Source organism: Poeciliopsis prolifica, unplaced genomic scaffold (genome assembly GCF_027474105.1).
Source record: "Poeciliopsis prolifica strain line A6 unplaced genomic scaffold, Auburn_PproV2 SCAFFOLD041, whole genome shotgun sequence".
In the NCBI taxonomy this organism is placed as follows: Eukaryota; Metazoa; Chordata; class Actinopteri; order Cyprinodontiformes; family Poeciliidae; genus Poeciliopsis; species Poeciliopsis prolifica.
In genome coordinates, this window is record NW_026562416.1 from 2,009,974 (window position 1) to 2,035,979 (window position 26,006).

The 26,006-nt window shown below is 41.9% G+C and overlaps 1 protein-coding gene across 25 annotated transcripts in view; it reads left to right on the forward strand.

Annotated features, from left to right (window-relative positions):
- The window catches only part of macf1a (microtubule actin crosslinking factor 1a), a 195,316-nt gene that overhangs the window by 55,536 nt on the left and 113,774 nt on the right, over positions 1 to 26,006 (forward strand). For 7 of the 25 annotated variants that reach the window (XM_055055146.1, XM_055055157.1, XM_055055159.1 and 4 more), the window contains exons 3-9: positions 7,848 to 7,909; positions 13,642 to 13,731; positions 15,542 to 15,619; positions 15,815 to 15,907; positions 24,907 to 25,073; positions 25,181 to 25,293; positions 25,821 to 25,927. In XM_055055146.1, the coding sequence (XP_054911121.1) occupies positions 7,848 to 7,909; positions 13,642 to 13,731; positions 15,542 to 15,619; positions 15,815 to 15,907; positions 24,907 to 25,073; positions 25,181 to 25,293; positions 25,821 to 25,927 (710 nt within the window). Of the gene's footprint in view, positions 1 to 4,592; positions 5,699 to 7,847; positions 7,910 to 13,641; positions 13,732 to 14,605; positions 14,726 to 15,541; positions 15,620 to 15,814; positions 15,908 to 20,966; positions 22,158 to 24,906; positions 25,074 to 25,180; positions 25,294 to 25,820; positions 25,928 to 26,006 lie in introns of those variants that run through there. The other 18 variants (XM_055055133.1, XM_055055135.1, XM_055055134.1 and 15 more) reach the window with 5 other exon arrangements.

Consider the following 26,006-nt stretch of genomic DNA (forward strand, 5'->3'; position numbering starts at 1 on the left):
AGGATGAAGCAGGATGAAGCAGGCCAGCAGCGACGGCCAGCAGCGACACACACTCGTCACTTTCACATTAAAAACTTGATCAAGTGGCTTGGTTTTCAGGGTCTCGGGTGGAATCGGCTCTAAACGCCTCGCGGCGTCGAGGCGTGGACGTATTTTCATGCGCAGCCGTTTTATTGGCCATCTCTCTCTGATAGAGCCCAGAAATTTGTTTGCAGCCGTTTTATCGTTCTGAGTGTTTGTCTGAGAAGTGCGTGTGCTTCCGTTCATGCCGGTATCTGATGACCTTGCTGGGGGAAATGTTACTGACTCGTGGCTTTGAGTCGGACCTGGGGGGAAGGGAGGTTCTGATGGAGATTTTTCTGGATTTGTTTCAGTCATCTAAAATATAAAAACGGTTCATCAAAACCTTATTCATCCAGCCGTTTCTATTCCGCCTCACATCTCCCCTCGACGCTGCAGAGCTGCATGCTTTTTACTGCTGACATGACCTCTGACCTGAGAGCTGAGAGCCACATAAACACATGGAAACAGAGTCACACAAAATGAGTGGAAGCAGCATGAAGGCAAAAGCAGAACTGTTTCTATGTGTTTCTGGAGATTTTCAGAAATAACAGAGAAAATAGAGACAAACAGAAATAATTACATTTACAGTTTCAAAGATGAAAGTTACCAGTAAACTGGAAATGTTTTGAATTCATGCAAGAAAAGCTGAAAGACTGGTCTCTACTGCCCCATAGCGGCCACAACTGGAACTACATCCCTTAAATTCTCCCCTCCAGTGTGTTTGAATATGATTGCAATGCATTTAATACAATGATCTTTTTTCATTTTTACTGATTTATAAATATTGCAGCAGATGCCATAATTCAGGAGAAACCTGTTTGTTAAACTTATGGCAAAATAGACATTAAGAAGTCAAGAAGACTTTCTAATAAGTGCAACGGTTTTCACAGTTTGTCTTTGAACACGTCTTGATTTTTAAAATCAAACTGACTGAGTGAACACAGTCACTCATATAAACTGCTATTATAAAATATTTAATAGAATTTGTTAGAATAAACTGCTTGTTAAACCCTTTTAGTGGATCTAAAATATCATAGCATTTCTGTTTTTCTTTTTCTTTCATATAATATAAAAACTCCAAATTTCAGAAACTATTTTGTTTTAAAGATTTTGCTTTGAGTTTAGGAAACTGATGTTTCAAATAAAGCTCATGTAATAAAAGAAAAATCCTGCAGTTTCTGTTGGATGATGGAAAGTAGCAGCAAACTCCATGACATCATAATATCTAATTATGGCGATTAGAAAACGCAAAACAGGAAGAAAACTAATTTCTGCCTCCAGGTTAAAATCATTTTCTACCTTAAAAAGTTTGAATCTTTGAGTTGATGTTGCACTGAGTTAATCTGATCCTTTTTAGATTTGTCTCGCCCGTGTTTTGTTTTGTCTGTCGGTTGCTAGGGTAAGACACACACACACACACACACACACACACACACACACACACACACACACACACACACACACACACACACACACACACACACTCAGCAGCTGTAGGACCTCGTGGCTGCCCGGCCTGAATCACGTCGGCCTCCATGCAGCACACAGTCATGCTCTGCAAAGATAGCTTCACAGACGGGATGCATCACTCGGCCATAGTAACACAGGTAAACATGATGCACCCCCTTCATCCTCTTTTTAATAACTCAGCATGTTGGCACGCATGCAGGAAGTAAGTTTTGTGTGTGTGTGTGTGTTTCCTTCACAGTGTCTAGCAACCACACACACACACTCACACACACACTCATACACACACTCATACACACATGTTGGTCTCAAATTTCCGTTACATTTTCTTTCTCTAACGGTGAGTAACGGCTTCAGTCGGGCCGTTTGCTTCAGCAGATCGGAATCTGAGCCGGAGAGAAATCGAATGGGGGGCGGAGAGAGCGGGAGAGATAGAGAGACAGAGCATGGGGGCGATCAGAACCATGAGAGCGACCCAGAAGTTCTGCAGGATCTGAGAGATGCTGAGGGGAAGACGCAGGTCAGAACGGAGGGAGTGAAAACTTTGAGTCTGGTTTGATCGATTACATGGATTATCTATCAGATCCGGCGGTTCTGACCCCGATCCTGGTGGTGACCATTCACTTCATCACTGCAGCTGGGTTCTGGTTCTGCTGCCGCCGCCGGACCGCCAGAACCGAGCTAGGTAATGTCCAAAATCTCTGTGATTCACGGCGTTGTCTTCTACTTCAGTTCCATGTGCTTCCTGTTGAGGCTCCGCCCCTTTCTGCTCCGTCAGTCCTCTGTGTTTTAGATCTTTATTGGATTTTTCTGACCCGGTCCATGTGATCCGCTCTGGTTCTGCTTGGATCTGGTGTTTGTTCTTCTCCTTTTATGGGCTTGTGCTGCAGGATCTCCTGTTTGCTCCTGCAGGAGAAACGGCTTTTTATCCACACCGCAAAGATACAAAATCCTGCAAGTTTGTCATCTAGTTTCTAGTGAAAATAAGACAAACTAACTTAAAGTAACTTTTTAACAAGATGTAGAAGCTTGTTTTACACAAATAACTTAATATTGATGAAAACGTGCTAGTTTTAAGTAAGAAATGAATCTTAAAGCGATATCTGGATATTAGATTGCATGTAGAAGCTCTCTGAGATGACCTTGTAGATAAAGAAAAAAACTCAAGACATTTTTGAGAAAATGTTTTTTCGACACTCAAACTGGACCTGAAGCTGCTTTAAATTTCTCTTTATCTAACCATAGAAACCATATTCATTGTGTGAGGTTTTGGGAACTGGTTCTGTTGGACCTTTGGCTGCTTGTTAAAGGGAACAGAAGAACTGCTGGAAGAGTCAAAGTGCGATCAGATGAGACATTTTGGCTCCGGTTCGGCAGCAGAGGGAGACCCGAGGTGACGCAACAGGCCAGATCAATAATTCTGATCGGTAATCAGGGCAGCGGGTGCTGCAGGGACAGGAGGTGGCGGTCAGAGAGGACGGGTCCGGTCCGGTCCGGTCCTGATGGTAGATTGGATCAGACTCTCTGTTTACTGAAACTGTTTAATGAGGAGAATCCAGCTGGAGGAAGGAGGCGGGGCCAAACCTACGGAACAACAACAGAGGAAAAATATTTACAGTTAGATTTTATTCACTGGTCCACTGAATAAAACATCATTTTATCAGTCCATCTCTCTCTCCTCTCTTTCTCTCTCTGATCTCTGTAGATATTTTGTTCCCAGATCATATAGTGAATATTTTGCTCTAATCTTCAGAAACCTGTAGAAAGTTCTGGGTGCTGCTGAACTGGATCCCAGTAAACTATGGATGCTTGGCAGGAATCGGGACTGGAATCGTCTGACCTGATCAGCAGCTGTAACATCTGGCTCATTAGCACATCATTAAGCTGCTGTGTGATCATTTACATCCTACAGAAATCAAAACATAATGTACCTGGATTATGTAGTTATGAAGCAGCTCCATCACGGCTGGAAATAAACCTCATGTATGAATCACTTAAACAAGCAGGATTTCTACATTAGTGTTTAGTTTTTTGAGGCGTTGCTGGGGGTTCGCAGATGTTGGGTTTTGGGCTCAGGGTTCTGGATGAGCTGTGGTTTCATTCTGGTGTGGTTCTGGTCTTATTTTACCCATCACAGGAAATGAAACCTGGCTGCGGAGCGTTCAGGGTGTGGAGCGTTATGCGCTGCTGGCTCGTTGTGGTAAATGGTTTCATTCACAGTCATTCAAGGTTCAGCTGATTAACATACAGATAGCTGATTAAAGCCCCACGGTTTGAAACTTATTCAGTTAATGTCACCAGGTATTAAATTCATGTAGAGACAGAAATGCTGAGAACATTTCAAATGTCTTATAATTATCTTTTAATAGGAAACATTTGGTCCTAACTTATAACAAAAAGCTGACTGAGCCTCCTCACCCTAATGCATTTTATTTTACCTACAGTTTTGACCTGTTTATGCTGATTTTAGTTCATTTTGATTTGTGATTAAAAACCGTAACAGATCAATTTTTAATGTTTCTCGGCCAGTTGTCCTTTCTACTGGAGCCTTCAGTGTCCATCTGCTAACAGCAATGAAGCCGCTTCTCTGGTTGCGCTGAGCGTTGATTTCTGCTTCCAAACGACGTGTCCGTGTTCACCATCCCCTGATACAGGGTCAACAACGGCACAGAAAAAGACGATTGTGGTGCTGAAAGCAGTTGTACTGAGAAACAGGAACTTTTTCTGTTTCTCTTTGTGTCAAATACTCATAAGTGGTTAAATGAAAAATCAGCAGAATGTTACACTTTTTTTATCCTATTAATCAATTAGTTATCAGAAAAATATATGGGGTAATCGATTACTAAAGTAATCTTCTGTTCAAGTTACTTGAACAGAAGAAAGTGAGTGAGTTAATTTGCTTTGCACTTCTAGATCAAAGTTCATTAATGATTGAATTATTGGACATACTTTTTACTGATCACATGTCTATCATATATTCTTATAGATTTATTGTCCAGTCCTGGCTTGTTTGCGGTTGCTCTGAACGTCCCTCCCACTCAGATTGCTAATCTAATCACAGGCAGGAAGATGACGGAGGGAGATTAGAGGTGAAAACTGGAGGGAGAGAGGGATGAGCGCGTCCCGAAGAATAAGAGGCGTAAGCGCCAGCGGGTATTTTTAGTCCCTAGGAGACGATTCACTCAGGCAGGAACACAGGAATCACCTGGAAAGAAGAAAAGCTTGGAGAGGAAGGTGTTGTTGTCTGACCTGGTCAGGTGTTGCTTTACCTGGAAGATCCAAACATTATTTAAGAAATTAACTTTTACAGACAGCAAACCTACTTTCTAGGTCCTGTCTACTTTTTGGGGGGAGGGGGATGAGCTGCATCTGTTTTCTCTACCAGCTTTGATTAAATCATGATGAAGCTGAAGTCGTCTCAGATTACAGGCCTTTTCCCTCAGAAACCACTCAGATAACCCCAGAAGAAACAATGCCGGGACCTTCAGAGATGTGAAAACCAGCAGCTGTAAAGGAGGAAAGCAAATGACCCGAGTCTGGATTGTGTCAGCTCTATTAGGAGGAGTTTGTGTTGCTGTTGCAGAGCGAGGAAGCCGTTCATTTGAGCGGCTGATCTGAGAACGATTACATCATCTGTTTGGTTCCACTTCAAACCCCCCGATGTAAAAATGTGGATTTACTGGAAAAACAAGAAGCATTCCTGGCAACAAGAAACAAAAGGGATTTGACAGCAAGAAAGTGGAGCAAAGATAGACGGAGAGCAAGTGTGAGAGCGGTGAGGAAGTCGAGCCGCTGTGGGGGATTTACCGGGGAGGAGCCTCTCTTCACTTTGACACTCACACGTGGGACAGCAACTGCTGCTGGCGCCGCAAAGGGACAGAAAACGGCGTTCGGCCGGACGGCCCGACATGGCAGCTGCTGCAGGGACCCAGGACGGCTGAGAACCGACGGATCAAACCGCAGCAGAGGAAGAGGAGAGGCGGTGTTCCTTCAAACTGGTCCTACCTGCCTTCACTTCACTCTGACGTCTGGCTGCTAAAATTATCTGACTCCTGCTGTGGATTATGAGAACCTGATCCGATCCGATCCGGACCGGGCAGCATGTGGCCCGACTACAGGAGCGAGAGCCTCCTGAACGCTCACCTTTACTCGCTCATGTGTTGTGCAGGTCAGTAGGTTCCTGCGGCGTGCGTTTGTTTGCAGAGTGACTCCATGTCTGAGCAGATCTGGAGCAATCGCGGCGGCTCTGGGAGTTGTTGTGGTTCCACCGCGTGAGGTGGGTGTGTTCATGCCAACAAAGCTCTGCTGTGTGGATGAGTCAGAGGCTGTCACTCATGTCCCCTCTCAGATAAACCTGACTATAAGAAGATACTTTCAGGATTTTTAACTCTGATCAAGTTTTCTCTACCCTGGTTCATTGGTTTCTGACCCTGATCTGCTGCTTTCTGACCCCAAAACTATTTAACTCTTGACTGAAAGTTTCTGATCAGCTGTTTTCTCATTCCTGATCAGAGCAGAAGTGTTGACTTGTTCAACATGTGAATCTGAAGCGTTTCCTCCGGCTGAACTGACTCAGCTTGACCGACAGGTTTGGGAATCGAGGTGTGTTCCAGGGCTGAGCACATTTTGCAAGAGTGTGTTGAAATATTTGCTCTTCCCCTCTGAGTGAACCCCTCCGCTGTCGGTCTGTCGGCGCCGGTTCCTGCTGCTCGCTCCGTTTCTGATTTCTGGAAGCGTTTCCAGCTTTCGGAGCTCGACAGACGAAGTCGTTGGCTGTGTTGAGCAAATATTTGTGTTTTTTCTCTGTTGGTGTGAAAGAGAAAGACGAGACGTTTCAAGGAGGAAGTGATGCTCTCCTCACCATGGCAACCGTACACAGGAGGCAGCTGATTGGCTGAAAATGGATCTGCTGAAATGACTGGAGGGAAAAACCATCCATCAGACTCAATCTTCATTATTCAATCTCATAAAATCTGCTGCTCTTCAAGCTTTTTTTAATCATAAATGTTATTTGGAGGGTGGACAAGTAGAGACGAATACAAGCAGAGGAAAGATAACAAAGCAGTGGCTGAACATCAGCCTCTATTCCTGGCGTTGCTGCCTCACTCCTCTGGCCTCCGACTGGGTGGAGAGAAAAGCCTGGAGTTAAACCAGCAAGGGGAAAATCTGGGATTCTTTAAGGTTGGAGTTTGATGTAGCGCAAATAAAACACCTTGCGATCAGAAAAGTTGTGAAAACATACAAAACAGGCCAGCTGGTACTAAAACTGTTCTTCTTTTTGTTTTTTGCCAAAACCTGATAAATTGGGAACATGAATCACTCTGGATGTGAACAAAACTTTAATCCTGTTTTATAAACAGGTGAGCGATAAGTTAATCATGACAACGGAAACTGGGAGAGTTTTCAGCTCTTTGGTTCTTTAAGGTTGTTTAACTATGAAACAGCCAATTTAAACTGCACAGTTTACTTTCTTTAGTTTAAGAACTCTTTCTTTACCTCAACAACCAAAATGGAAATATTTTATCTGAAACTTGTCAGGAGTTTGACTCAGACTGAGTTAAAAACAGTTTATCAGGAACACTTTTACCAGAATGTCTGGCTGCGTTTAAACACATCACTTCTGGACTAAGACTTTTGCACAGCTCAACACTTTAAATGATAAATCTGATCAATAACATAAATCAATTAAAATATTCTTTATTTACCTCAAAAGGAAATAAGATGTTGTAACTCGTATTATACAAGCATCTTCAAAGAATCGTGGATGGATCTCCAGTAGCAGTCAGTCTTGCAGCCAATATGAAGCGGCCTCTGACTGAAGACTGTTGCTATGGAACAGTCTCATGTCTGTCTAAGCAGTGACACCATCAGTTGTTTGGCTCTGCTAATCCACCTCATTTTCTTTTGACGCTTCTCTAAGTGTTTGTATTTCCATTGGTTAGGAAGATGTGAAGTAGAGGATAAGATCCTGCAGCCGTCCTCCTTTGAGAGACGTGGAATAATCAGATTGGGTTTTTTGGGGGACTTGAAGTTCATCTATATATCATTTTTGCCAAATAACTCCTGTTTCCCGTTATGAGGGATGGAAGAGATGATTTAATTTCCTCCTTCTCTATTCAGCTCGTCTGGGATCTCGGGTCACAGTTCAGACGTTGTTTGAGCTTTTGAGATGCTAATCAGCTTCTCCCAGTTCTAAAACCGATACGCTGTTGGCACGGTTACACGTGATAAATGTCTAAACTGTTTCTGCTGTGAATCTTGTTTTTTTGTTTTTGATGATGTAATTAATTGCCCTCCATCCTGTCTTCCTCTCTCAGATGAGCGGGACCGGGTGCAGAAGAAAACATTCACCAAATGGGTCAACAAGCATCTCATTAAGGTACGTTTTAACGAGCTCAGCTGGTCATTTGGGTTGTTTTTAAATCTAGATTTCAGTTTTCAGGGTCATAAATAAATCTGATCTACTTTCTAAAGGCTAAAGTCTTCCTGCTGCTCTACGGGTCGGGCTGAACAGAACTTTAGTTATCAGTTATTACATGTGTACCTCAGGGATGAACCCTTAGTCCCCTGTTCTTTTACATTTACTGCCCTCTCTCTGTCAGTTTGAGGTCGGGACTTTGACTAGGTCATTGCAAGACTGTGATTTATTTCTTTTTCAGTCATCTTCTTGTGGATAAGCTGCTTTTTTTAGGTTTAGTCCAAGTTTCAGCAGGTTTCCAGATCCTGTGGTTGTGTGCTAATCCATCATCATGCTTTTAGAGTACAAGTCTCTTTCTAACTGACCTGCCTTGACCTTTGCTCACTAAGGATGTTTTCCCACCTGGTAGTCTTTTAGTTTTGTTTTGATTGGGGACCAAAATTGCAATATTTTTTAAATTTTCAGCTGCTGTGGTTTTCTTTCACAGCAGATTGATAAACTCTCTGATAATCCTGTTCCCCTCCTCACCTGAGGGGGCGCTGCTTCATGAACCACTGAAGGAAGCAGAAGAGGACACTGAGCCCAACATCCTTAATCACAAAATGTGGACAAAAATGGAGAGGCATCAGATCTTAGTCAGACCTCGAGACATTTCTCCCAATAGAACCAGACTCTCCCGTTTGTTTTGCTTGTGTTTACCCAGAATGCACTGCGCGGTAGTCTGTTATGTGATTGATCCGATCAGAGACCAGTGAGAACAAACTGGCAGTCGTTCTCTGTGGGAAGGAGACATTTCTTATCGAAGGAAAACGTTGCTTTCCTTGTTGAATGGCGCCGGAAAGATTTTGTCTCCATCTGATAGGATGACAGCCGTCTGATGGCCAACGATGACAAATGATGAACTATCACAAAACCCTGCAAATACTTTACAAATATTTTGACTCGGATAAAAAGTTTACATATATTTCAAGGATAAAACAATGTGTTTGTGTTTCAGGACTGCATAAAAATGAGTCACATCATCCATTAAATGCAAATTCAAACTGATTTCAAAGTTCAGCTAAAGATAGATAAATGAAAACTAGGATTTTTTTTATGGTTCCTGACCTGGAAGAATTCAGCTTTTGATGTAAAACTGCTGATAAATAAGCCATGCATGTGGTTTTGTTGCAGTCTGTTGGGTTTGCAGTCAAACCCAACAGACATGAGAAAAAAACAGAAGCGACCGACTTCAAGAGCATGTCGCATTAAAACATGCATTTAAACACAGTAGCATCCACGGCGAGAGAAGAAACAACGTCCAGAGAAACTGCATTGAAATCTGAATTATTACTGCTGAACTGTAAGCAAACCGTTTATCAGGGCTAGTTGGTCATTGCCGATCTTCAAGTTTTTCCTTAAACTAGAGATAAATATGGAAAAATCATTCCAGGGTAACTGATTTGGCTGCAGCGGGTCACTGCGCCGCTTTCAGGGTTGAAGAAAAAACCCTCAGAAGCAGAAAAAGAAAAAGACAGGAACCTAAGGAAGGTTACGTTGAATGCATTTTTAGTTGAGGCCTGTGAAAATGACCCTGAAGTTAACAAATGCTTTATTTAAAGGATAGTAATGTAGTTAATTCACTATCATCACTTTAAAAAAAGAAAGAGGAAAACCTGCATTAATCATCAATTTGGGATAATTTTTTGACAAGGTCATAATGAACGTAAAAAACTTTCTCTATTTTTAAATTTTAGACTCTTAATCATGACTGAAAAGAAACGTGGAAGTGATTTTTCTTGTTTCTTCACCTCAACTCAAACATTTCCTTGTCGTCCGTTGAGTCCAGTCACTTGACGTGTCGCAGCGCCAGGAGAATTCTGGGTATTTGTCACATGACCCCATAACTCTGGAGCAACTGTCATCACAGCGGGCCGGTCCAGCCCGGTAACGCAACCCGGAATCTGCTGGCAGAGCTGGACACTGTTTGGAAATCTAGGTCAGGGATGGAAGATGAGAGAAATCAGCTTCATTTCTGGATTTATTCTTCTGTCAGCTTCAGGCTGTGAAGCAACTTTAAAAAGCTTTGAGTTTTTTTTAAATCAAACTAAAATCACAGGTTGTTAAGAAACAAAGTAGTTTGGACAAGACTGAAATGATTAATTGAATTAATCCAATTAATCGTAAAGACTCAATAAAAATTGTCAGCTAAATTATTATTTGATTGTTAACTGGAGTATAGAGACTTTAAAAAATAACCAGAGCAGAAACTAAGCCAAAACTGCAGAAAAAATAAAAACATTTTGAATTTAAGACTTAAATAAACCTTCTTTGTCTGTAAATCTCTTCATCCAAAGCTCCTCAGGTGACAGATAAAAAAAAAAATCTCATAATAAGCAGCTTCTGCAATCCAACTATTAGTTGCATAATCCCCAAAAACCCAGATCAGTCCGACGCTGTGTTGATGTCAAGTCAAGCAGAAAAGCCTGAGCTTTTCATATTATTGAATTATGTTTTTGGCTGCAGATGCATCCTTTGCTATGAAGGGTCAAGTGTTCACTAAAGTAATATTATTGCATTTTAATCAATAAAATGTTCACCTTTTAAAATAAAAAAGAAATGTATCTCCATCTTTTAATGTATTGATATTTTATTAAAAAAGCTAAAGTGGTTAAATGAAGAATCTGAACATTTTGTTACCAGATCAATCATCAGAATAATCAGTCCAGTAATTGATTATTGAGGTAATTGCTTGTTGCTACCTTAGTTTGGAGATTTTTCTGATATTTAATTCAAGCTTTGCAGCTGTGACAAATAAAACACGTGCAGAAAATTGACGATTTTAGGTTTAGAGATTCAGCTGAAGAAATAAGGCAAACAAAAAGAATCATGTTAAAGTTTCTTTATCGTTTGTTTAAGAATGTGGTGAGAAAATGTTTGAATCCTAAAGCTGATCATATTTTCATCTCATATATTCTGCTGCTTGTTGCACAAATCTGTCAGCTCTCAGAGCGAAAACCAGCAGCTTCTCATCAAGAATGGAAAAGCAAAACCAAACATAAAGCATAGAAATACTGAAGGAGAAAAGTCAGAGAAAGAAAAGAGAAAACAAAGCCGTGAGTGGCGTCCGTCTTCAGCTTCCCATAGCGTGACATCACAGCTCCTGGTTTCCTGTTTGCTTTGCGTCTGCAGTCTGGAATGCCGTAGCTGCTCAGGTGTGCAGGGTGTCAACAGGTGTGTTTGTACATGAGCCTGAATAAACAGCAGCTACCTGCAGGCATGCAGGAATTCACTTTGACCCTGTTAAACAGGGAGTCCATGTTTCAGACCGGCGGCGCAGCTTTTAGGACAATTCACATTTTTCTGTGCAGTTATTTCTCGATACCATCTTTAAAATTTCACCATGTGGACTATAGAGCTGTAGCTTTCATTCATCACTTAAGATTATTATACAATATGAGAAATATGCAATTTAATAAATAAATCAATCGGTCAATAAAATAAGAAAATAAGTATTTTATTGCCTAAAATGCAATAACAGAAATCTTTTAGTGAACACTTAATTATTTTTTGATCCATCTGCAGATTAGTTAAATACATCCAACATCAACATGTGGAAAGCTCAGCGCTTTCAGCTGGCTTGGCATCAACACTGCTGATCTGTTCATTTTTTATATTAACCAATTAATAATCAGTTATCAATAAGTGCTTAATAGGAGATGCATTTACTTTTTAAAAGAATTTGAACCAGTTGAAACTAAAATGGGTTGAACATATTTACAGTGTTTTTTCTGAAATACAAAATGTTTATATTTTTGATTGTGGCTTAATTACTGTCCTAAATGTGCTATTATTTCAGCAAATACCATTTTTCAGTCTGCAAACTCCAGGTAACGATTACTTGATTACTAAATTAGTTGGTTATGTCAACTAATTTGTATGTTTTATACACAGAGTATAAAGTATAGTTTTTAAATTTTGACTTTTGTGCAGAAATAGTCAGAGTTGAAAGATTTTGCCAGAAATTTGCAGAAAGCAGCTGCAGAAATGTAAACAATCTGGTTCAATACTTGAACTAAAGTAGAAAGTTCATTGTTTGGTTTGTTGGGATCAGTTGGGATCAAGCGGGTTGCTGTCTCCCATGGCAACCTGCTGTGGGTTGAAAGGTCGTCCCAGGACAAGCCGGCCTTCCTGATCAGCTTAGCCGACCGTTTCCTCTCAGCTGATTCGCTGCAGCTCCTGCAGACCCTCCAGGATCCAGACATGGGAAATTTATGACCTTCAGGTCAACTCCTGACCTTCAGACAACAAGAAGAAGCAAATTAAAACATGAAAATGTCTGAATTCTGATTGAAAGGCCAAGTATACTGCTTTTATTTTGAAAGGCGAAGTACTGTTGGCGCCCCGATGCATTAATAATAATGATATTAATAATGATAATAATGCAGTGGACAGATGGAGGGATGAAATAATGCATTGAGCTTCAAGCTAACATTTTATTAAAAGCCCAAATTTGAAACATTTTATTTACAGATATTTTAAACACAAAATAAAACTTCTCTCTCTGAAATTAAATCAGAATAAAATGTTCTTATTTTAGGTCTTTTAGAATTGCAAAAATTATTTTAATTTTCTAAATGTCAGAAAACTTGGCGAGAATTTAAACAGGGTGTTAATTTACTGTATCCGGATTTGTTTGGCTTGTTTCAATGTAATGAACATTTAATACTTAAATGGCTCAATAACTTATTGATCATTGAGCTACATATCCTGCAAATCCTCCAATATTTTTACAACATTATTGAAACTTTGGGATTCTTAGTTAAATAATGTTTTTGGACCAGTCAGCTGTGGGGTGAGAGACACATTCTCATAAAATGTGTCAGTTTTCTTTGTTCCTGCTGTTGGGTGTTTGTTGCATAATCCTTAATTGAAATGTTCTATTTTCTGTTTGTTTGTATTGTTTTTATCTTCCAAGTTGCTGGAAAAGTTTAAAAACTTACTTTTAAAATGCCTGAACTTCATTGTTTGAAAAATGGTTTGAATGAAACTCCCAGTTAGATTGACTGGAAACGAGACACTGCCCCAGTTAAACCCAGTTAGATAACAAGGTTTCCTCATTTCCAGGCAGCTTCACTTCTTCCTGTCCTCTAATTAACAGCCAGTCCAGAAACAGATAGATGATGATGACTCAGAGGAGAGAATCAGCCTGTAATATTTCTGCTGCTTCATCATTTTCATCACATAATGATGTGAGAGCAACATTTCAACTTTGTCCTGTGAATCTGCTGCTCCCTGCTGGTGATGTTAGGCATTGCAGTTCATCGTTTTAAAGCCAGATTCCTCCTCGCTCTGCTGAATACAAACTAGAAATCATTATTATTGGCTGTCCAGTGACTTTCTCTGTGCCCTGATGCTTTTTTTGCAGATAATTTCTGGTTCTCCAGTTAATGATGAATCTTTCTAAATTAATGGACATTTACTTGAATAGTCGATTAATCATGCCAGTCTAAAGGGTTCAGGGTTTCTTTGATGTTTTTGTCTTATCAAATTAGATCAGCTTTAGTTGCTGAGTCATGGTGAAAAGCCGCCTCCTCCCTTCGTTTGACATTGACGAGAGGTCACAGCTGGTTCCTCATCTGTTGGCATGGCAACCGCCTCCAGCAGCGGCGGTTCAGGTGGCTGCGTAACCTTTCTGTGTCTCTGTCGCCCAGGTGAGGAAGCACATCACAGACCTGTATGAGGACCTGAGGGACGGACACAACCTCATCTCCCTGCTGGAGGTCCTCTCTGGAGTCACTCTGGTAGGAAAACAGCTTCATGTTTCTGTTAACTCCTGTCAGGCTCTGCAGCACAAACACTGTGGCTTGAAAATGGGTTTGGGTGCCGCAGGACGGGTGACGGGTCGGTTTAAGTCATCCAGACGAACACGGACTGACTGCTGACTGTGTTCTTCCAGAGGGACGGATCCACATAACAGAACCTGACAGTTTCAGATCAGACAGAGCGAAGTGGCTTCAAAACAAACACCACTTCACATTTGTCATTAGTAACTTTATTGTTCTAAACAGAAGGTACTAATGATAGAAAATATGTTCATAAAGTTTCTTTTACTTCAGTTTTCCCTTCTGTAAGTTGTATGATGGAGTATGACAGACAGGCTGTGAGGAATTTTGTTTCATTATGAGAAAATGATAATAATATGAGTAGAATGAAGATGCACCTTTATCAATAAGGCATTTTGTAAAGTATAACTTCACAAAATTTCTGGTAATACGATGACACTGTGCAATGTTCTTGCATTATTTTAGCTTTATTATCATTGTCTTGTAACTATGACACTATTCTCATAATATTATGATTTTATAGTCATAATTTTTTAAAAAAAATTTAGTTTCTCCCTAATATTCTGTCACAGAGTTGACCTGAATTCAAAGTCCAAATAAATAGAAGCACTGAAACGTGGCTGTCGAACAAGATGGCCGCTGTGGGCGCGCTGACATCACCCTGAACTAAGGCAAACAAAATGATTATAAACAAGTAAAACGTTCTAAAAAATAGATGTTAATCTATCAGTAAACTGAGATCTCTGGATCCGTCATCAGGTCATGTCCACCTGTTGCATCTTTCATCTGTCCTCTGTCCTCTGCTCTGTTCATTTCATTCCCATTACTGTAGCAACAGAAGGGCGGCTTTGCCTCGAAAAGGGCTTATGTCTCTCGAGCGCCGCCTCTCATCTCGCTCAAACGAGAGGAGGAGGAAGATGATGAAGAGGAGGATGAGGAAGGAACTCAGGGAGTACGTGCCGATCAGTTCCACCCTCCGCCCTGCAGGGGGAGCTGTGCATGAGCGTGCTGTGGCACAGGTCCAACTAAACCCAGCTGCACAAGTCTGAGATTTGCATGAATCACATGACGAACAATGGCGCCCCCATGGGGTGGATACGGGGGGCCATGGCCCCCTCTAAAAATGCCAACCTCAGAAAATCATGTTCACGTCATAGAAAGGCGTTCACGTCATAGAAAGGCATTCAGTCACCTTCCTGAATGAAGGCATAAATACAAAACACAACTAATAATTAACATTTTAATCTGCATTTTTAGGCCTTCAATTTCTAAACCAAGACCAAAAAATTACAAGATCAGCAAAATGAAGAAAAATGAACAATTTATGATGATATGTCAAGATCAGACAAATGAGACTGGAAAAACAAAAACTATTTCATTAATGTATGTAACAAATAAAATTTGACCAAATTTTATCAACGAAAGTATTATGGTGTACAACAAAAATGGAGAAAAAGCAACATTTTTCCTCTTCCTGTTTATTAATCCTGAATGTGCTCACATCTGCATCCTGCACTCCAGTTTGTGTGATTTTCTTCTTTTTCCTTTAACTAAAATTTTATTCAGAATGACGGGAAAGTTTGCAGACAGATGATGAAAACTGACAGAGTGAAAGTTTACAGTTTAAAAGCGTTTTTAACAGCCAGTTATGAGGACGGCGCCCCCTGGAGGATTGTTTAATCGTTTTGACTCCTCAGCATGGACTTTAATCACTTTAATTGTTCCTTGAGATGTTTTTTGTTCTGATGTTTGATCCGTTTTGTTTCAGCCCAGAGAAAAGGGACGGATGAGATTTCATCGACTGCAGAATGTTCAGATAGCGTTGGACTTCCTCAAACAAAGACAGGTAACGGTTCCCATGTAACTCAACATGGCCGCCGTTTGCCAACATTTATTTAAAAAATTAAACTTTTCTTTTCTTTGATTACAGCTGGTTTTGTTTTGCATAATCAGAGCAGTTGGATCAGAACCAGCAGTTTTAGTTTATCTGAACCATCAGATTGTTCAGTTTTTCATTGATCTATTTTTTGTTGTATTTTAGGTCAAACTGGTGAACATCCGGAACGATGACATCACTGATGGGAACCCAAAGCTGACGTTAGGACTCATCTGGACCATTATCCTCCACTTCCAGGTCTGAGCTGCTGACATGGAGCCTCTGGCTTGATCTAATTTCTGCGATGAAATGCTGTGTTTTGGAGAAACATGATGGAAAAAGTCAAAGTCTGAAATAGATTCCATGCAGATTGTGATCATCTTTTAAGGTTTTCTAAACGACAACAGCAGAAAAGTCTGGATGTTTGGAGGAACTCTCTTGATTAGTTTCTAGTCCCTATATATAGATTCTTCTGCTGGTTGGTGGTTCTGGATGCAGGAGCTTCCTGCTGTGTTTACCATCTGGTTGAGAGGAAGAAACGATTCACTTGCATCCGCTGCTGAATTTCTGCTCCTTTCTGCTCCATTCAAAGAAATCATGACTTCCAGTCAGATGGTGATGTTGTACTGAATGAAACTGCAGCGGTTCCTCTTCATCCCACACTGCAAAAACACAAAATCTTACCAAGAATCTAGTTTATAGTTGAAATATCAGTTCACTTGAAATGAGACAAAACTAACTTACTTTCAAGCAACATATAGAGCTTGATTTAAGTAAACAATTCTTGAATATTTCAAAAAGTAAGTTGTCTTTTCATGATTATTTAATCCCAAATACTCCATGCATTTTTTATTCTAATTGGACTTTTCTGTCAGGGTAAACTTTGACTCACATCTTCATGTGACTCGAGACGGTTGAGGCTACCGCTAACTAGCTGCTAATATGCACTTGCTAACTAACTAGCTTTTTCATAATTGGGCCATGACAGCAAGACGAAAAGGACGACATTTCTATCAAAAAAACAGAAATCTTGAGCTCCATCTCAGAAATTTTCTAGACAAAATAAGGAAATTTGAGTTTGAAAAGTCAAAAAAATTGTTAGAAAAAAGTCAGACTTTGAAACTCAAATGTCATTATTTTTTTGAGAAAATTTCTGAAGTTAATCTCAAAATTTCTGAGTCTTTTGGAGGAAATGTACTAGAAATGTTTTTCTGTCCTACATTTTCTAAAAATGTGTCTCCATTTTGCTGGATGATATTCAAACTTTCTATCATAATGGTTTCAAAAAGTCTTACATTTGCATTGGTGAAAGCTGCAGAAACCCTGATCTCCTCGTTTCTCCTGTAAAATCTGCTGGGTTCTGCTTCTGGTTCTGGTTCCAGGTGAGATGAGGAGGCTTTGATCAGAGCTACAAGAAGAGTTAAAAATAAAGATGTGGAGCAGACGCTGCTCTGGATTTGGGCTCCAGCTGCTTGGAGGTCGAGGTGATTGATGCGTGAAGCTGCTGCTGCTGCTGCTGCTGCTACTCTGAAGGTTTCGCTGGTTTTTCTCGTTGCCATGTCGTGACGCTGCAAGTGACTGCAGATACTCTCCATCGCTCTCGGTCATGTGATGCGGCACTTGGCAAGGTGATGCTGCCATCTGGTTACTACGGAAACCGTTGTGTAGCTGCTGCTCTGGGGCATGACTCAGCAGTTTGATGAAGAGATTAAAGGAGGTTTAAAGGTGATGATGGAGGATTACAGGACGAGTTCAGAGGTTCCTCCCTTTCTGCTCAGAACCAAAACAATACAAAGAAATACTCTTTACTTTTGTTGTTCTAGTCAACCTCATGCTCAAGTTTCTGATTCAAATCCTGGAATAGAAACCTTCATCATCTGGACCCTCAGCAGAAACCAAATAGGAGTTTTGACCTGTTTGTCCTGATTTATACAACCCAGCCTGCAGTTACTCTGCATCGCCACAAGGTGTCACCATTTAGGTGAACATGTCGGCCTCCTCCAGCCCTGCTGCCCTGTGGCTGCTTCTGATTGGCCAGCCAGGCTGTTTGTCACATTCAGTCCCTCCAATCAGCTGCTAAGCTGCTCATCACTGCTGGATGTTGTTGTAAATAATTTGTAATACATTAAAGACATTCTTTTAGATGTTTAAAACTAAGCTAAACAAAATGTAAATATATAAAATATGTTCCAGGCCTCATTATTAAGGAATGAATTTATGAAAACCACATAATTTCAGTGAAATTCTAAATATTTGTATTATTTTATGCCTCCCAACATAATAAGATAAAGATTTTACTGTTCCACACACAAACGATTTCACCAATCCAGTCTATTTCTTGTGGAGCTGGAAATTTCAAAAAATATAAAAATGCTTACATTTATAGAGCTAAATAATAAGTTGATCACTTTCTGTGATGATATTGGAGTCACCCAGATTTCGATCAGATTGATCAATTGGTCCATTTTCAGCAGAACTATCAAGATCTTCAGGTTTCTGCAAGTGTGCAATGATGATCAATGTTAGACACACAAAGAAAAATATGTTTGGAAATCCAAGCAGAGACATTGAAGTAGGGGCTAAGACGCTGCATCCTCCTCCTCATCCTCTGGGATTTGGTGATGTAGTTCAGGTGTTATTTGATGTTTCATGCTAATCAGCTGCTCCCAGTTGTGAAAACAATGCCTTCTTTCCCAGCCCTACATCCAGTCTCCACATCTTTACTCGGCACAGAATCACATCATGGAGCCGGTGGTGGGTGGGAACCCTACAGAGGATTAAAGCTGGCGCATGACAGGGTGGAGTCTGACCTCAAGCCATTTTAGATGGATAAAATGTCCATAAATCCTGGAATAATTCAGATACTGGGTTTTGCTTGAAACTGTCTAAATTTTGTCTAAAAACACTAACATGACTCCAGTTTCCAAGCACAAAACTCTGAGGATGCCGTTTCACTTCTTCTGGTGTAAGGCTGAAACGATTAATCAAATTAGTTGTGATCAATCAGTTATTGAAGTTATCTTCAACTAATTTAGTAACTGATGATTAACTGCAGACTTGAAAAATGCTACTTACAAAAGAAACAACATACTTAGAGCAGAAATTAAGCTAAAACTGTACAAGAAAATATATGCATTTTACTTTTAAGATTAAAAAAAAAACACTGAAGGAATGCTTATCACATTTCAGAAAAAAATTATTTTTATTATTTTAAGAAAATAAAATTAAAAACTTTTTTGCATATTTTTAATGTATTTCTAATGTAGAATAAAAAGGCTTACATGAAGCCGCAAAGAAAGAAAGAAAAATATGCAAAGTTTTAGTGCGATTAGTTGATTAATTGTAACATTTGATTGAGTAATCGATTAATAAAATAAGCTTTAGTTGCAGCTCTACTCTGGTGTTTCACAGATTAATGTAGCTGCTTCATGCAAACCGCTCCAGAACTGCACATTACTATAGTTGTTCATTAATTGATTGAAACGTTTATCCTCAGTTTGCCGTTTTCTGTCTGTCGTCGTTCAGGGAAGCTTTTGGGTCAAGTGTGTGTTTGTAGCACAGAAAGCTGTTCCCTAACAGCTGAGAGAGGGAAAGAGAGAGAGGGGCGAGTGATGAGAAAGCGGATTGGTGGAGGAGGAGAGCCAGAGGATGGGAGGGGTGGGCTGGTGAGAGATCGAGCAGAGGAGAGAGTGAAGCTGCAGCAGCCAGCAGATAAAAGCTTTTTCTCTCCTTCTGCCGGCGTCTGCGAGCCGCGGATAAAACCGAGCTGTGCAGCCGGCAGAGGGAGCGGCGGATCCGGTCCGCCTGCCGCCGGATCGCCAGGCCTCAAACCACAGACAGGGACGGATCTGAGCTGATCGGAGGGACCGCCCAACAACGCAGGAACGCTCAGTGCTGTTCCAGCTCCAGCGTATCAATCGGATCGGCTTCTCTGAAGGTTTCGATTCAGCCAGAGACGCCTCCCGTCTTTGTTTCTGGGAGGACGCAACGTTTTAGTCTCTTCTGCGGTCCTACGTGATGCTCTGGACTATCCTTCACTGGACTCTGAATCTTCTTGGCTCTGCTCCAGATTCGCTGCACATCTGCACAAGAAGAAGCTAACTGATGACCAGAACTGCTTTCTGTTTCGACTTCCCAGCCCCGGAGTCCAGAGGCCTGTCCCTAATTAGGAAAAAACAGACTTGAGGAGTAATGAAGGGACTGTGGACGCGTTTTCGACATACTGATCCAAGTCCTGCCCTCGTCCTGCAAACTGTGTGGTTTTCCAGCTGTTGCATCGTCGCACTGCACCACCTGATGAGGAGACGGGGCTCCTGAGTTCCCAAGGGCTCCTAGCAAAATTTAAACTTTAAACCTCAGGGAATGAGACGGAGTGGAGAGTCTTGTGATCCCAGCTTTTCAGAACTGCAATGTCATATTCAGACTTTTAATTGCCGCCACACTGAGGATAAAAACATGTGTCAGAGGAGCCAAATCATCACAGGAGAAAGCTCCTGAATGTCCGGGATTAGACGTGAGGAGCAGTGTAAATCTGACCGAGTCTTTAGTAAGCTGTCAGAGTATTGGCTGGACTTCCTGCAATCTGTGGCTCCCTCTGTCACACACATCCAGACTGCAGGACGTGCAGCAGGAATACCACGGGAAGACTCTAGATATACTGATCTCTCTTCTTCTCTGCTGCATTAACATTACCACAGCGTGGTCTGTGGATCATTAATTCATGAGCTTAGAAAGAGCTCTGGGAACCCTTCATTCTGGTTCTGTTGATCGGAATGAAATGAGAGCAGATCAGAAGATTTTCTCTCCTTGGGATATAACTGTCTTCAGTTTTCCTGGGACTTTTAATGACTGATGGAAGATGAGACTAGAAAACAAGTTGACATTCGTTTCTTTGGCTCTGTATTGAAGGCGGGGCGGCTGGAGAATCCCAGATGGGATGACAGCAACTCTGATGTGTTGCCTTAAACTCGCTGCCAATAAAGTCCTGAGTCCTAAGCTAGACTGAGTTGATCTTTCACCAGACAAATGAACTGGAGAACATACTTCCTGGATCGATATTGGAAGGTAGTAAAAACCAGCCTCTCGTTCTACTCTTTGCTTCATCTGAAGGTCTGGGCTCTCGGCTATTGAGCGACAAATGCTTCCTAAAGGTGTGGACTCTGAAGTTTTAGTCTTTTGCTTGCGACATATGTGATGTGCCAGTTCATCGCAGTGAAGCTTACCAAGAAGTGCCGAGCTGAAGAAGATGGCTGTTCATGTCTGAACTGCTTCACTCAGACATTTCACTGCCATTGCTAAAACTACAAATAGTGCAGAAAAATCCTTCTGTTCACTGACTGGCCCGGTTGAATCCAACTCGGTGGGAGAAAGTCCGGACTGCACTGTGAAGCAAGATTTGAATCGAGAGGAATAGCGCAGGAAGGCAATGGCCAGACCTTAGAGGTTGGTCTTTCACCAGCTTCCCATTTCGCTGCATTCATTCATCAGAGACATGGGGAATTCAATGGGTTGCGTTCGGCCTCTTCGGGAGGGCGATCCGGACGGCGCACCCACCCTGACACCAAAGAAACGTCTTCGCTTCAGGCGTAAGCAGAAGAGTAATAAGAACCGGAGGGCTGGGGAGGAGAAACGGACCCGCGTCCATGAGTCCGGCGAGGTCGACCAGGTGAAGGAGAAAGCGCCTGAAGGTGTGGAGTGTAGCAGAACAGTGCCTGAATCCCATTTAAGCCATTCCAGAACCGATCCACACAGCAATACTCTGTCTCCCGGCTCTACGGGCGGACTGTTGAGCAGCCGAATACTCGAAGCCACTCCGAAACCCAGTCCAGCCTGGAGAGGAGTCTTCTGCCTTCCTGGGGAGGAAGACACGGTCAGCGCCATCATCGACGTCTCCAGCATCCCGAGCCAAACCACCCCGGTCAACACGGCGCCGGCCCTGGGCAGCACCACTCCAGGAGGAGGCAGGGTCTGTCGGGTTAGGGAGAAAGTTCAAGGCATTCTGGAAAAACCTTGGATTCACAAAAGGGAAGAGGACAAGGAGAAAGCGATTAAGGATGCAGGGGGAAACAGGCTGAAGCCGGCAGTAAAGGAGCATAAAGGTGTAGTCCACATCCGAGAGGTGGATGGGAAGCTCTGCGTGGTGCGGACGGTCTACCCCAGCGATCTGGGCTCCCCGCTGCGGAGGGACAATGAGGTGGATGTTCATGAAGAACCTCCGGCACCATCACCCATCGCAGGAAACATCCTGAAAGTTAAGCTGGTAGAACCAGCATCTGATTCCCCGACATCTTCCGGCCATTTGCACATCCAGGACGCCATGAAAGCTTCGTCTCTTTTCGAGTCGGGCTACTCCAGCGATCTTCCTCTGATGTCTCCGGAAACGGCAGGCACCTCTCCCAGTCAGACGGACTGGGGAGTCCTGACCAGCAGCTCGTCTGAGAAACTGGACTCTACCCTGGAGAGTCCGCTGGCGCCGCAGAAACAGGCGGCTTCGAAGCTCTTGCCGCAGGTCTGTGTCCTTAAAAAGTTAACCGAATCAAACCGTCCAACATTTCTGGAACTGACCTCACGTTTTAATGTTTATTAAGGTGTAATTCGTATCCAAACTATTAAAATAGGCATTTTTAGAGGGAAACTCAAAGATTTTAGCCTTTGTGGGCATTTGTGGTCCTTACCTAATACTGAAGATTTACTGTGAAACCTATAGCTTTATTTCATACAGATTTTTCTTTTTTGCAGTGAAGTGTGTTCTGTTGCTGATAAATCCAAAGTTTGCTGAATAATCATCCAACCTTGGATGAAAAGCTTTGCAAAGAAGTGTCGTTTTGTCTCATACTTGCACTAAAACCTAGACCTGTCATACTTGGAGAGATTTTGTGTTTTTGGAGTGAATAACTTCAATAGTTGGATTAGTCAGCATAAATATAATATTTAGAAATAACTTCAGTCCTGTTTTGATTCTCTGAATCCGAACACAGGTATTTATTCCCTGGAAATGAGGAATAATTTGGTTCCTGGACCTTATTCTCCAAACCGCTGGTCTCTGGTGTTTGGAGGAGCTTTTGCAGCCCGTTTGTTTGCGTCTGGTTTGTTGTCGTGGTTCCTCCGTCGTCATGTGTGCAGCCTGTTGCAGCAGCGGTCATGTCAGTTTTCAGCTCTTATCGGATTTTGAGGACATTCATCTTCTGCTGGTTCTTTCCGCCTTCGTTGTTGTGGCCTAATCAACACGGCGCAGCCAGTCCCTCCATCCTCCTTTTTCCACATGTCTCCACACACACACACACACACACACACACACACACACGCACACACGCACACGCACACACGCACATACACACACACACATGCGCACACACACACGCTGCTGACTTCTGTAGGAGTGTGAGAGGCAGAAAGGATGGCTGAGTGTTTGGAGAAAGGTCAGTGGCTGTAATGACGGGTTTACTTTCTCCTGTAAGTTTAAACTAATCTACAAATTTAAACAGACTGGAAGAAAAGGTCATTTACAGTAGAAGTAAACAGTATGAAGTAGTGGTGGAATTTGATTAAAACTGAGTTAATCTCCAGGTCTGCTGTTAATTAATCAAATTAATTGCATTTTAATTGACATAATAAGCAACATTGTCTGGTTAAAAAACCCATTTTGCTGCTAATTTAGCTGCTAAATTTATCATTGAAATGCTATTTGAGACTTTTTTTTTTTTTTTTTTGGGATAGTCACGTCCCAAAAAACATTTCTGACAGTTAATGAAATAAAAACAGAATTTCAGTTGTAATTAGTTCAGGTGAATTTTATTGTTGTAAAACTACTGCCACAAAATATTCTGATAAAACTTTACCGGTTTGTTGCAACATATAGTTTTTGTCAGACATTTGTTTTGCTTCTAATTGAATTTAATATTAAATCTGACTTCAAACATCACTTGATGATTGGATTTTAGTCTCTGAAGTTGTATTCAGTCATCATAATCTGCATTATGCATTAAAAGTGACTTTAGCTGCCAGTAAGTGCTTCAGAGTCATGGACGTATTTCTGCATACATGCATGCAGGTGTTGAACTTCACATTTTCTGGGTTTCTACTGTGCTCGTTTGGCAGCACTGCCCTCTTTGCTCTCTTTGCTCGCTCCTGTTTTGCATTTTTTGGCCGTTGCCGCAGTCTCCCAGCTTTCTCCGGACGTTTCCCAGCTCCGTGTGAGCGGCAGGGAGGGAGGGCGATTTGACAGGAGGCGACTGATGATAGCAGCAGCAGCAGCAGCCAAGCGCTGACTGTTACTCCCCCTGCGTCACTAACGGTCCCAAACAGACAGGATTCAGAGGAAAAGCCTCCATGGAAGCCGAGTTTAATCGTCTGGGGAAGGAGAGACTTTGATTTCATTTGGCTGAAGTGACTCAAGTTCATGTTTCAGGCAGAAGTTTTTCCTCTACTGGAAAAACACATTTTAAAATGTCACCTTACTACAACTGTCTCTGAAGCACACAAGCCCTTTAAACTCAGACAGTAATTATCACCAGTTTAGCCCTCAAGCTGGTTTGAATATACCAACTGGCAGAACTGCCCCAGGTATAAAAAATTAACTTTTCATTGATTACTCTGACTGCTTTTCATCACAGTTAAGATACTGACTGCTCAGGGCTGTCTCACACAACCCCACTTGAAGGAAAGTTGAAGTTTCCATCATTGGAAACAAAAGAAAAACATCCTAAAAGTGTTTTTTAATCTTACGCAGTTAGATGTTTTAATTTTTTTTTTTTATTTTGTGATTTCTTTAACTAGGACAAAATGTTTCCCTTCCTCAGGAACAAACTTTATTTGTTGTTCATCCTCTGAAACAGGAGATGATGAAGATGAAGGAAGGTGATAAAAAGAGATAAATGGAGGCTGGGAAGGGTAATGATGCTGCAGTGAATCCGTTTATTTAATTATACATGAATAATTATCTCATTATTCTTATTATTAATAGTCAAAGACATGGAGGCGACAGGAAACATCAGGTTTAATCAAAGAGATATGTGTTGTTTTGTTTCCATGGTGTCTTCATTTCCGGCCACTGTTGGTTTTTACCGTCTGTTTTCTCATTTTCACCGTCTGTTTTCTCATTTTTACACTCTTTTCTCATTTTTATCGTCTGTTTTCTCATTTTACTGTATGTTTTCTCATTTTTACCGTCGGTTTTCTAACTTTTACCATCTGTTTTCTCATTTTCACCGTCTGTTTTCTCATTTTCACCTCTCCCTCTGCTCTCTGTTCCCCTCCAGATTTCAGAGATCTACGTGTGCGGCGAGTCCGCTGACCTCACAGCCAAAGAGAAGCTGCTGCTATGGAGCCAGCAGGCCACCGACGGCTACCCCGGCCTCCGCTGCACCAACTTCAGCTCGGCGTGGAGCGACGGCCGCATGTTCAACGCGCTGCTCCACAGATACAGGTCAGGGCTGCCGCAGGCGGGGCGAGGCTGTGCGGCGCAGCGCTGCGCTGTGCTGCGTTTCAGGCAGGCAGAACCGACATGCTGCCTCTGTGTGTTTGCTTTTGCAGGCCGGACCTCATCGACATGGAGGTCGTGACCCGGCAGAGCAACCGGGAGAACCTGGAGCAGGCCTTCGAGATCGCCGAGTCGCTGGGCGTGACCAGGCTGCTGGACGCCGAGGGTGAGGCTGCGGATCGGAACCGCTCTTCTCTTAACATGACGCATTTTCCCTCAAAGCAGCCAGACTTACTGGAGAGAATTTGAAGCGCTCTTAGTTAATTGTTCTCCACATTTTCTCTGACAGTCTTTTTTTTGCCCTTTTTCTGCCATTTATTGAGGAAACCTGCTTTTATTTTCCTTTCCTTAATGAATCATTGGGCATAAAACTTAAAAAAGTTCAGGATGGATGAATTTTAACGACGGTTGTAAGCTGTGTTTCCATTACAAATATGTTGAGAAAACACACTTTTGCAGTTGCAGTGTTTTCATTAAATAAACTGAATTAAAATCCCACGGTAATAAGTTTGTTCAGGAGAAAAGTAATTAAAAAACCTGCAGCGCCATCATCATCCCACCACTTCCTGTCATCTTTTTGTCTTTTCCGCAAGTAGTAACATCTGATTATTGATCATGTGACTCATGTCACATAATCAATAAATTGATTAATCGTTCCACGGGTTTTATGTTTCTCCTCTCTGGTTTCCTCAGATGTTGACGTTGCGTCTCCAGATGAGAAGTCCGTCATCACCTACGTCTCCTCGATTTACGACGCTTTCCCTAAAATCCCAGAGGGAGGAGAAGGCATCGCCGCACAGGTGCGACTCGATTTAAAGATAATCTAGATGTTCAGTGAACGTTTCCTTCCTGTTCCCCTGAACCGTTTCCTCCTGGTCA